Source organism: Dryas octopetala, chromosome 9, assembly GCF_963921425.1.
Source record: "Dryas octopetala chromosome 9, drDryOcto1.1, whole genome shotgun sequence".
Taxonomy (NCBI): Eukaryota; Viridiplantae; Streptophyta; class Magnoliopsida; order Rosales; family Rosaceae; genus Dryas; species Dryas octopetala.
The window spans coordinates 4,359,894-4,373,415 of record NC_141374.1 but is presented as its reverse complement, the minus strand read 5'-3'; the positions used below and the strand labels follow the sequence as shown (position 1 = coordinate 4,373,415).

Below are 13,522 nucleotides of genomic sequence, written 5' to 3'. Positions count from 1 at the left end.
TTAATTAGTTTGAGAAATATAATTTAGTTATAAGGTGAAAGGCAATGGAGTCAGCTCCCAATGATGTAGTTCAGCCATCCTCGAGTACTGGGAGCCCCTCTATGCCACGGAGGGCCCGTCGATCTCACCGCTCTAGTCAGGTCACCGCTTCTGCTTCCGCTTCCGCTTCATCTACTGCCACGTCATCCACTGCGACGAGGGGACCATGTAGTGGGTTGAAGTCCTCTCGGATCGTGCGCAGTACTGGGGCGCGGATTCCAGTCATGTGTGTGCAAAACGGCCGACGACTGTTAGATCCTAACGTTGACAGTTTGTTCTCGCATGATGTGGGGGCTATTATTCGTGTCGAGTGCGCCATGGTTGCAACCACTTGGAAAACATTGCCGGCAGAGATTCAACACAAAGTGATCCGCTCCATCTCAGTGAGTATATAGCTCAATAATTAATTCAAAATGATAAATTTGATCATTCATAACAATTTAATATTTTTTTCAGGTTAACTTTGACATTCAGATGGATGATCCCCTCACTGTCACGTACATGACAGATTTACTCATCAAGTCCTACAGGCAGTGGAAGCACGAACTACACGTGCATTTCAAGGGATTTTCGTCGGCAGTTGAGGCATTGGCGAACCCCCCTATGGAGTTGGTAGAGCGGTCTGACCAGTGGCGTTTTTTGTGCGATCATTTCATGAGTCCGTCGTTTTTGGTACGTTTTATCATCTTAAGACTTTAAAAAATCGATTATTGTTTTGTTATTCTATTATTGTATACATACACTAACATATTTATAATTTGCTTAATATTTAACAGAAGAAGTTGGTCGCCAACGCCAGAAACCGGAAAGGGAAGCCGTTTAACCATCATAGTGGTCCGACGCCCATCTCATATCGAGTGGAGTCGCGACGTCGGGTACGTCATTATTTAATTTAATACATATATATTCTTTGACAAAATTATTTTCTTTTTCAGCGTGGGTTGCAATTCCCGGAGATAGATACTTTCGGAGATATCTATGTTCATCCCGGTTGTGATGCGGCCAAGGCAAAACATGTTAGTTTTTTATATTTTAATTTTTTTCACAATTTTTTATATTTATTTTTCTAATTGGTTACTTGTATATATAACATTTTGAAGGATGAGATGGTGGCCAACTCGAGAATATATTTGGAGAGCTTGGCCGAGCAGCACCCTCCGGGTACTCCGTTGGAGTCGATTCCAGTACCCGATCCCGATGTCGGACTTCGTATTATGATAGACTCACTGGGTGTTAGGCCCGGTAAGGAAATATGCGGCATGGGATATGGGCGGATTCGTGATGTTCGATCCTCGTCTTCGTCTTCATCTTCGTCTCAGCCATCTGCAGTCGTCGCAGGGTTGTCCGCTCAAGTGAAGAAGTTGCAGGAGGACTTACGAGCTGAGAGAGCGGAGAAGGAGGCGTTGTATGCTGCATTGACCAAGGCGATACCTGGGTTTGTCCCGCCACCATCTTCTCATCAACCTCCGTCAGATATGAATGATGATGATGCTACTAGTTTAGAATAGATTGACTATATATATTAGGGTTAATTACTACTTTGTATGGATATTTTGATATATAAATTTATGAATTTTGTTTTATATAGTTTTTGACTAAAGAATTTTTTTTTAAATATTAAATTTAAATATATAATTTAAATAAAAAAAACAATTTAAAAAAAAAAAATGTTTGGGCGACGGAATTTTTCGTCGCTCAAAGGGTGTTTTGGGCGACGAACGAGGGTGTTCGTCGTCCAAACCCTCTTTAGACGACGAAATTTGTCCGTCGCCCAAAGCACGTTTCAGCGAGGAAATTAGTTATTCCTCTCCCAAATCTTGTTTAGGCGACGGATAATTTCGTCGCCCAAACATGTTTTGGGCGAGGAATAAGTGTGTTCGTCGCCCAAACCCTCTTTGGGCGACGAAATTTGTCCGTCGCCTAAACATGCTTTGGGCGACGAATTTTATGTGTTAGGAGACGAAAAAAATCCGTTGCCCCAGGTGTCTTTGGGCGACGAAATTTAGAAGTTCGTCGCCCAAACTCTTGGGCGTCACATTTTGGGCGTCCAAACGCTCGACGAACGCATTTCGTCGCCCAAACGTTTGGGCGACGAAACTCTACTTTGGGCGACGAATTTCGTTCCTCTCCCAAACCCTTTTTTCTTGTAGTGAAAAACTAATGGAAACTTCAGGTACGTTCCAAGAGTTAATAAGCTTGAGCAAAATACAACATAATTAAAATTAGGAACTTCAGGTCCTTTATTATTTTATTTGTGATAATTAATAAGATAAAGAAAAACTGTACAAAGAAAAATCATTTAAACAATATAACCAATGATGACAAATAATATAACATATGGGTAATTAAGATATATCAAAACAATGAGTTAGTGAAATAAACTGAAACTGATACGTTAGGAATAACTGATTAATAAAATCATATATGTTTAATATATACAGGAAGACAAAAGATTAGCTAATAAGATAATAATAAGCATTAAAAGAATAGAAATCTATGAACAAAACAACCAACGAAATAGCTCCCAAAAAACCAAAATTGTTTGTTAACCAATAATCAATATAAAATGAACTTGAAATGTCGGCTTGTATAACTGTATTCCAAATTGACCATAAACATTAATCCAATCAACATAAATCATGAATATGAATATATACATGAAGAAAAGTAACAGTACGTAAAAATTAAACAGTAGGTATAGGAAAACTTGCACAATTGCACATTGATAATTACAAATGCAGAAAATTGCATTGTCCAATATGTGCTATCATTGTGACTTACATATCAAATAATAAACAATAATAAAACTGAGATGTAATAAGAAAGAAAATGTACCAAGAGCTTCTTCGTGCTGATAACGTATTATAAACTAAAAAAGAAATATGGAAAACTAAAATGGTAAAGTGTGTTTCTCAAATTAATTGTATTTTCCATCTTTGGTAGAGATGCCTATTTATATGCTTATAATAATAGGATGGTTAATACAAATCATTAACCACCTATAAATTTGTAGGTTACAAAACACTAATTAATTATCATAATTAGGATATAAGTTACAAATATATATGTAATTAAGACATAGCTAGCTAGGTTACATGATAATCAAAGGTATAGTAATGGTGGTCATCCACACATTAAACCTTATGATTTATAACAAAATCATATATATTTTTTAACTTGAAAACTTGTTTGGTATGGAGCTTAAAAGCAATTTTTTAATTTTTTGTTTTAGAATGGATGTATTTTATTTAGATAATTTGAGAGTACAATAAAGGAGTAAAATTTCGGTTTTGAGGAAATTTTCAATGGAAATTTCGGTTTTGAGGAAATTTCGATTAAAATTTCAATTTTGACAAAAACAACGGAAATTGCTATCAAAATACAGAAAATTTGAATGAAACTTGACTATATGTTTATTTAACATATTATCTACTACATTGATAAAAAAAACATTAAAGAAACCAAATTGAGTTAATTACACTTATACCCCCTGAGGTTTATTGTCTTTTCACATACACCCCCTTGGGTTTCAACAATTATACATACACCCCCTGAGGTTTCAAAACTATTGCATATAACTCCGTATAGTGAGACGAAAAATGATGAGAAATTATGCAAAAAGGCATGCTAAGAGGTGAAATGGCCTAATAAGATTACTCAAGATGTAAGGTTCAACCTCAATACAAATATTTTTTTTATTTATTTATTTTTTTTTTCTCTTGTAGGGGTTATATGCAATAGTTTTGAAACCTCATAGAGTGTATGTGTAATTTTTGAAACCTCAGGGGGTATATGTGAAAAGACGATAAACCTCATGGGTGTAAGTGTAATTAACTCAAACCAAATTATATAATAGGTTTCATGTGATATAAAGTCACCTTAGGCGACAAAATAAGAACTTTATCGCCTAAGGTGACTTTGGGTGACGACTCAACTTCATCGCCCAAAGTCACCTTAGGCGAGGAAGTCCTGATTTCGTTGCTTAAGGTGACTTTAGGAGATGAATATGTATATTCGTCGCTCAAAATATGGCCACAAGATCATTTTGGCGTGTACCCTTGGTCGACGAACTATTTTCGTCACCTAAATATGTTTGAGGCGACCTACACAGGATTCATCGCTTAAAGGCACTTTAGGCGACGAAATATTTCATCGCCCAAACCTTTATGCATTTAGGCGACGAATGTGGAAATGCGTCGCCTAAAGTGTATTTTTGTTCATCGCCCAAAATTTCGTCGCCTAACATGTTTTTTTTTTGTAGTGACACTACAAGAATATTGTCAATAGATATCACCCATTTTATATCAGATTTGAATATGACTGATATTGTAAAATTATAATATCAGATAATTTTTTAGCTGATTTCTAAACTCTATTAGATATCACATGATTTTTTTCAACTGATATATAATATTCTCATTTTTCTAAAAACTTATAAAGACATCAGTATAAATTATTAACTGATATCTTAACACAACATTTATAATTTTTTATCCTAACACTCAAACTGACTGATATGTAATGTGTTTTTCCTGACTTAAATTTTTTTGTCCTACTCCCAAGTCCCAAGTCCCAACACTTAGACATACAGATATGCTAAAAATTAAAAACCTAGGTCTATCTCTCAGCTCACCTCTCTGTCTCTCTCTCTCGCAAATTCCATCTCGCAAAAACTGTCTCAGCTCATCAGTGTCACACACTCATCGTGGCCATTGCCGTCGCCGTCGCCACTCCCAGACTTCATTGTGAGTTCGTCTGTCTCTCTCACTCTCACTTCTCTGTCACTCTCACTTCTCTGTCTCTCTCTCACCCTCTGACTCTTAGCCTCTCCATTCACAGACGTCAAAGAACAACCTGACCAGTCGCACCACAGCCTCTCTCTTGCCGTCGCCGCCATCGCTTGAAGAAGCTTTCGACAGGTGAAGTATGAATTTTTGGGTAAATTAGTTTGCTCACAAGGGCGTTTTCTGTGTGCTCCATTTTGTAGAACAAAACTTTAAATTAGTGAGTGAGATTTGGACTATCTGCTCATCAGCCTCACACACTCGCTGTCGTCGTCGCCGTCGCTTCCTCCTCCTCCCCCTTCTCCCTCTGGTCTCCGTCTCCTCCAACAACCAGCCAAGGACCCGATTCGAACCCTAAATGTATCAAACCCATTTCCAGCGATCCATCGTTTCTGGTGGCAGCAAGGTCTCGCGCCACCACCAACCTTCTCTCCTCGGTGCGCTGAACCTCCCAACCTACTCTTCAATCTCTCAGATCTACTCCCTCTGATCCGCCGTTCACCAAGGTCTTTGGGGTTTTACATAAAAGTTTGGATTTTCATTTCATTTTTCTCCACCAATTGAGCGACCCACTGCCCTACCATCGGAGCCACCACCATTTTTGGTGATAATTTTATTTGTCAGTTTTTTAATTTACTGATAGTTTTTATTTTAGTTTTCTGTGTTAATTTTAGTTTTTATGTTTCAGGTTGTTGATTATGCTTGTTTGAGGTAAGGAAATCCTATCTTGAGTTTTTTAATTTCTATTTTGAGTTTTAGGTTTCAGTTTTGGGTGTACCATAGTTGATTCTACATGCATTTCATACGTTGAAGTTGTCTAGTCAAATGGGTGTATGAATGTTAAGATTGATTGCTTCTATGAAGGTTGAGTTGTAGCTGATGTTATAAATCTTTGATATATGGTTCTGTTTATCCTTGAAACAGAGCTTTCAACAAAAGAAGTAATGGTTCTCTAGAATAATACCCGGGTTTTACAATGTAGCTTACACTTCATATATAGGGATTATAGAACATATAGTGATTTAATGTATGTAAGCTCTTTCTTTTGATGATGTTGGGTTATAGCACATATAGGTATTTTTTATTGTATGCTGTTGCATTTTTTTGTGTTTGAACAGGTAATATGGCAGATGCATATGCATGTAGCTAGAAAATGCAGATTGCTACACAGAAGTCTTTTGCATCTGTCAGCATGCATGAAGATAAACCATTTGATTTCTTGCTTACTTTATTTGGTACGTTTAAAATTTACAAGTGAAGTTCCTATGCAGCATATTGTTTAGTGTTGAAGTTACTTATGTATTGATTGCTAGATTGCATTTTACTAAGAATCATAATTAAGTTCAATTCTTTGAGTTGATCAATGTATTAAAGACTGCTAATCTTTAATGATTTAATATACAATATATGGATTTCATTATCTCTTCAAAAGACCTTGGATTATAAGATGTTTAAAACATTTTTCTCTCTCAATATTTATTTTAAACAATGAAGGAAATACAAGAAATGCTTACAATTTTTATTTTTTTTTCTCTCCCAATTGGATGTGCACAATTCCCTTTTAGCCTTTTCATGTCAAAGCAATTGTACAAGTTAGCAATTCTTTCTTTTTATTACAACAGAAAAATAAACAATAATAACAAGCTTGTAGTTGAACGGAGGGGAAGGGGGAGGGCAATAGCTTTTGAATTTATAACATTGTCTATTACTTCGAGTATGTCAGGCCTAAGTTTGTTACATACTGTATCCTTTCTTTAACTAGTATGGTGGATTTTGCAGAGGGTGTTATAGCAGGAGGTACAGCTGGTGTTATTGTTGAAACAGCTTTATATCCCATTGATACTATAAAGACAAGACTGCAGGCAGGTTAAATATGCAAATGACTTATTAATAATTTATGTTTTTATATTTGATGGATTTGCACCTCTGTTCAGGTTGGTTGATCCTTACTTTCAGCTGCAAGATATTAGTCTTTTTCTTTCTTCTTAGGTGACATTGAATCAATGCCATTCATTGGTAATTTTCTATCACACCCTCTCTATCTTTTTGTTTTGTTTTGGTAATTTTTATTTAGGGTTTCTATTAGGGATTTAGGGTTTCTATTTCTAATTCTCTGTTTGGGTCTTCAATTTTTAGTCTTAATTTGATGTTAATTTGCTAATTTTGTGTCTCATATCTTGCTCCCTCTCTCATTGAGCTACCTCCCTCTCTTAGTTGTTAAGGTTCATCTGCTTGACTACATAAATAATTACTGATTATAATTCTGGGGGATGGTTGATTACATGACTCGTTTCTTTTTCTTATTTTGTACCAAATTATTTCTTTGTCTAGGTCTGAGTATGGAAGAACTGGAGAAGCTTGCCAATCTGGTCCCAGAGCTCAGAAGACGACTCGAAGAGACATAGCACATGTTGTGAGTAACTGATATACTGCACTTGTTGTGAGTAACAGATGCATTTCAATTATTGTAGCTAATGGTATTGGCCAATGAGATCAATTGATCAAGTTGATTGATCTTAGCTTTAGATTTTCTGTTGACAAATACACCTGCATAAATTATGAAAACACACCCCAATTCTTCTACCACCATTCATTGTTAGGTGAGAAATGTGTTGTGCAGTCAAGACTAATATAGATCATGTGATGCAATAAAAGTCATTAGACTCATGACTGGTAGCATATATATATATATATTTTTTTTTCTTTTTGAATTTTATTTGGATACTTGAGTTTGATGTGGTATGTGGTATAAGTCAGTAATAGTTTGAGTGGTATGCTTGGTATTTTCCACACTAGATTTTGTATGTAATTTAGTAAACATTCTTTGCAGGTATTAGAGTTCCAGCAAAAGAAATGCAGTGTCATATTTGATCTTTCACGCAATCTTGCAAGGGTTTTGGAGTTCTGTACCCAAAAGAAATGCAATGCCAAGTCTGCTGTCAGTTTCCATTTTATCTTTAATACTCTTATCTTGCCTTTCTTTATCTTTTTTATCTCTTTTTTGTTTGCTTTGATTTGATAATTCTGCTGTAAACTACCATTGCTCTTTATGGTAGATTTGGTACTTAAAAGATATGTGCATCTGTTACATTTATTAATAAAAAAATATGTCTAAATGAGCATAGCATTATATATTATTGTCTTAAATTAATTAAAAGTTCTGAAAATGTTTGCAGAGATTAGCAAGATGGAAAGTAACTTATAATACGCAGAATACAAAGTTTGATACATTTGAGTAAATTGAGTTATGCAGTTTATTGTTGTTAGAATACTTTAAATGTTGATGTTAGTTGCCTTTTTATTAACTCATTTCAGGAGCATTTTCTATCTCTTCTTTCTGTGGATGCATGCTGATGATGATGGTTGTTTTACTGGTGAGAGCATCTTCTTACTTAAGAATGATATTCTTCTGTGTGTGCCTTTGTAGGTGGGTAGGTGGGTGTAGTGAGTTATGGTTTAAATGTAGTTTTAGTATAAAATCAGGCTTTCATTAAACATGGAATCCTTTATCTTTTACATTAATTAATTCATCGCTTGGTTTCAGGTTGGTGGATGAACTTGCTGCTTTGTACAAGGTATGAGAATGCACTTTTTTGTATGTGCATGTGCAGCATGTCCTATTTCCCTATGTTTAAAGTTGCTTTTCTTTTCTTTTTATTTCAGCTCATAGATTTTTGTGGTGTAGTTGATTCTGAAAATGAGATAATCATGGATCTTAATTATTGCAGATTTGGTACTGTTTCCACATCTCATGGATCAGAAGCATCTAAAAAGTTAGAGGATCAGCAGAAGAGAAAGGCTAGAGCAGAGAGGTTTGGTCTCATGCCTCTTTTAATTTGGTGCTTGAACAGCTTCAAGAATTTGAATATTGAAAATCTCTAGTTATTTTGTTTCATTTATGTTGCAAAATGTTCTTAATGTATTTCTTGTTGATCAGGTTTGGGCTTGCTGGTTCCTCTTGCATTTGCTTATCGACACGGACAACGCCTCAAGGAAAAGTGAAGCCTTTCAAGTGACAAGCCCCTTATTATTCGAGTCATATATACTTTGTAGGTGATGTGTAGCTTAGTTATTTTGGTATATGCATGACTCTTTGGACATTAATTTTAGTTCTAATAGTTTGGTAGCTTGTAATACTTGACTTATTTTTATTATGAAATTATCAATGCAATTATTATATTCTAATGAATGTGTAATTTTGATTCAGTGTTTATATATTCATTTTGCCCTTATATTCAAATTATAGCCACAATTGTATGTTCAATTCATTAATATGTCTTTTAGGTGAAAAAAACTGATATATATCATACATTTCAAATTTCTTTTTTAAACTTCAAATAATAAACAATATCAGTTTTAGTCTAAAAACTGAAATGTTATACCGTTTGATATCAGGTTCTCTCTGAGACCTGATATATAAACAATATTTAGATATCAGGGCCAGTTTCATACCTGATATTGATATCAAGATTTTAAATCATATTTTACCTCAAACCTGATATTGATACCATGATTTTATATCATATTCTACCTCAAACCTGATATTGATATCGGGTTATATGTCAGTATTAGTATCAAATACGATATCTATTGACCAATACTATTGATACTTGGATTTTATAGATATCAAAAATAATATCAAATTGGATATCCAGTTTGTATTTAGGACATCAGGTTGAAAAAGAAAAATGATATATAAACAATGTTTACATATCAGTTTAAAACTGATATCTAAAATGTGAATATTAGATATCACGACGCGCTATATCAGACGGCTACCCAAATAGATATCAGTCGTGGACTGATATCTATCGACATTTTTGTTGTAGTGTGAATAATGGTGTTTTTTTTTTTTTGTTTTTTTATTACATTTTGACATGTGTCAACATAGGGGTGGTTTTTGACATATTTGGAATTTTGATAAATTCAACACTGATGTCAGCAACCTAGGAAGCAGTGGCAGTACTGGCTATAATATCTACCGGCCCTTTTCTTATGTCCAATTTTGTAATCTTCATAATTTCATTTATTCTATTTTTAGCAATGGTTACGTACTGTTATGGTATTTTGAAATAGTTCTTTGACTAATGTGTAATTTTAAAATTTTTTATTGATTTATTTGTAATTAGCCTTTAAAATTAATTATTTTTTAAAATAAACATGTACTCCACATCATTATCAGCTAAATGTTTAATTTACCCTTGAATACAAATCCAAAAAACTCAATTAAAATCCGTTGAATTAAATACTTAATTAAGATCTTCATCCCCTCTCTTGAATTCTGTTTTTGTTGTGGCCTTCTTGAGAAATTTTTTTTTTTTTAAAGTACAAGTTGGATCATACTTTATTATTAAAAGACAAATGAACTGCCACAATATGACATCCATTTTTTTTTTTTTTTTTGGACTGGAACCTCATGTCATTGGAACTACAAAAAGAGAGGGTAGCAAACCCATATATAAATACAGCAGAAGCATAGCAGAAATGAAAAACCAATTCAAACTTTGATTCAAATGGACAACACGAAGATTGGATGGAAAAAGCTTCTAGAACAGGAACACCATCCCTCTAAAGGTATGATTGGATGACTGCTATAATTCGACCCAAATATTCATTCTAATAACAGATAGTTACAAGAGGGAAAAAATTGCTGAGCAAATGGTGCACTGGAGATCGATGCTGGTGAATTAGATGGGTTCAATATCTCTCTTGGTAGTGTTTTAGAGCCGCTTGATATCCAAATCGTGGATTGTATAAATTTGTCGCATCCAAGCCCATAACGATGGACGCGTTGGCTTACACTTTCATGTGCTGGCAGATGAATAATTTCTTCCTTGAATCTACAAAAGATTGTAAAAACTACACACCAATATCCCACTTTCTCTATTCATTGAATCTACAATCTAACCTAATTCTAAGTTTTTGGAAGAAATTAAGAACGTTGAGAAGTTAACCATAAAACAAAAGAAATTGTAAAGGAATCAAAAGGGGTAAATGAGTACTTAGATCATAGTGACATGGAAAACTTAAGTTAGAAAATGATTGACTTTAAATGACATGGCCAAAGCCATGTCATTGGGATACTATTGAGGCACCCTAGCCTTACCCAAGTAACAACTTCTTTGTCACAAATAAAGGTCGATCTGATATCTCTTGTAAAGCATACTTAATTGGCCGGGAGGGTTAGTCGATCTAGCTAGTTGAATTTTTAAACTCTTCAATTAATAGTACGTGGCTATGAATCATGGTTGTTCATGGAGGAACGTACTCTTACATTTCTAGGGTTCTTTTGGGATTAACTTTGAATTAGTTATTTGGATTTTTCTTTTCTTTTTGTATCAAAATTAGTTATTAGGAACTAATAATATAATTATGCATCTAATAAAAAATAAAAAATTATGTAATAAAAAAATGGCATGGCATATAACATGAATTTCTATGTCACATGCAACATGGGTTGGGATCACTAAGTTGAGATACAAAGGTGGTGCCCTTAACATTATATAATATATATATTAATTTTCGTATAATAAATGAGAAAATGACTATTCATTCATATGTGAGGGAAGTAATGGGTGTTTAATTATAGCCTATTTCTTAAACAACAATTTGAAGGAAAAGCGTTCAAACTTCAAAATTAAGCAGTATGTAGCCATTAACAGCAGGAACAAGAAAATTAAACTTAGAAAATAACTTTTTATAACAAAATACCACATAACGTACTGCATATATAATATCAGTACGTTCTGAACATCAAAACATTAAGAAAGAAAGGAAATACATAATTATATATTAATAATATTATTAATAATGCTTGGTGCAATCAGTCGGCTTGAAGGAGACTGTTCTTTCCTGAAGGTCATAGCCCACCAGGAAGTTCATCTGAGCCAAGTTCCCAAATATGGCCACGTCATCGGAGGGTACCATCGTCAAACAAACCCTATCATACGCCACTCTAACAAACGTGTTCAGCGCCTGCAACTTCACATCCGCACCCTTAAAATGGGCCGTTATGATTGGAAAATCAATATCATCATCACTTTTGCTTCTGAAACAAAGCCCTAGAGTCCCGTCCGGATCGCTCACGCGCTCTGCGTTTATAGCCACCTCCAAAGCAGTAACCAGATCGTCGTAAAACCCCGGTGGCAGCAAAGTCAGATAGGTCCCGGAGTCGATGATAATGTTACCCTCATTTTCAGCAACATGGTTGGTGACAGCCGCCTTGTAATTTGAAGGGGTTTTGTAGGCCAACCTCTTTTGTCCAACGCTAATCGCCTCAAGTGTAAGGTAGTAGAAGGTGTCAGGCTCTTTGGAAACTAGAGGAGTTGAAACAGCACCACCACCTGAGACTACACCCTCACTACCAAAGCTTATCTTGCTCGCGATGACCACACTGGATTTTGTAGTATCTGAAAAATGGTGAGGGAAATATATTGATGAAGATATTGAATTAAAAAATAAAAAAATATACCAGATAAATGTTGAATTCATAAGATATTGTAGAAAAGGAAAATGCTTCGGCCAACTTTGTCTTCATTATCAATTAAATAAACCTACGATGAGATCCACCATTTTCTCTCTTACGGTGGATCCCATCATAAACTCATGTAATTGGTAATGAATATAATTTAAGAACTGAAGTTGAGTACTCAAGCAGTGTGCCTTGTAGAAAATTGGAAGAAATTATCGATTTTTTAGGGCATACAACCTGATGGCGTGGGTACCAAGCAATACGAAAACTTTCCTCCAGTTGATTTGGGCAATTGAGAAATGAGAGAGAGTGAGCCACCACCTAGGCCGATCAAGCCAGACCCCGACTCATCAAAAGTGCCTCCATTTTCGTGGCCACAGCCGAAGACGATTTTGGGAAGAGAGATAGAGCCAATGGTGAGGGTTTCGAGAGCCAGACTGCCTTGAGTGAAGGAGCGGTCACCATAGCGGTAGCTGTAGTGGCAAGTGTCCTGGTCGTCCGTACCGCAGGTGGTGTCTAGGAGACTGGTGCAGGGATTGGACTGACAGGGAACGGTTCGGAACGTGGACGATTTCTTGGGGTCGAAGAGAGGCGGGTTTTGTTCGAAGCATTGCTTGCATGGCTTGCATTGGGTCCAAATGAGATCACTTCCGGTGTCAGCAATCCCAAGCACTTGGATTGGTGGGCTTCCAATTGATACGTTCATGTAGTACTCTCCCATGCTTGGGGTTATTGTGGTTTGGATACTAGTAGTACTAGTAGTACTAGTAGTACTAGTACTAGTTGTTTTGAAGCGATTGGCACGTGTGACAGAACGACGGAAAGCGTTGTGAAGGCGGTCGAAATGGGTGGTGGATGGGTTGTACAACGGGGAGAGAGGGGAATCACGGTGTATAAGATCAACTGTGAACCCTGCATGGACGTAGCTATAGGCTGGTGTTAACAGAATGAAACATGCAAGTACTACTGCAAATGGAAAGTATGCCATGGTTGATCAAGTGATATGCGTTGAAGATTGAGGTTGGGATGGTGATGATGATGATGATGAAGAAAGGGTTAGTATTATATGGTATTTATAGGAATTAATTTGCATGGAGAGCATTCAACTCAAATCGTATAATAATGATTGGAAAGGTCAACAGACAACAGGTGAATTGAGAGATATATGGAAATTAAAAAACGTACTGATCATGATCGATTGAAGGTCAACAGGTTTACCGGCCAAAAA

General features: G+C 35.6%; 1 protein-coding gene and 1 long non-coding RNA gene across 2 annotated transcripts; one reads left to right on the top strand and one right to left on the bottom strand.

Annotated features, from left to right (window-relative positions):
- Positions 1–7,165: 7,165 nt before the first annotated feature.
- Positions 7,166–8,890, top strand: LOC147273275 (uncharacterized). Its single transcript, XR_015119770.1, has 5 exons — positions 7,166–7,236; positions 7,654–7,761; positions 8,368–8,398; positions 8,552–8,635; positions 8,761–8,890. It is a non-coding gene; the product is annotated as an uncharacterized LOC147273275 (long non-coding RNA).
- Positions 8,891–11,627: 2,737 nt separating this feature from the next.
- LOC147273274 (putative aspartic protease At2g35615) lies at positions 11,628–13,282 on the bottom strand. The gene is made up of 2 exons (XM_086228194.1): positions 12,532–13,282; positions 11,628–12,232 (listed from the first exon to the last, which is right to left on the bottom strand). Exons 1-2 carry the CDS (start codon positions 13,280–13,282, stop codon positions 11,628–11,630), a joined length of 1,356 nt encoding a protein of 451 aa, XP_086084320.1.
- Positions 13,283–13,522: the final 240 nt, after the last annotated feature.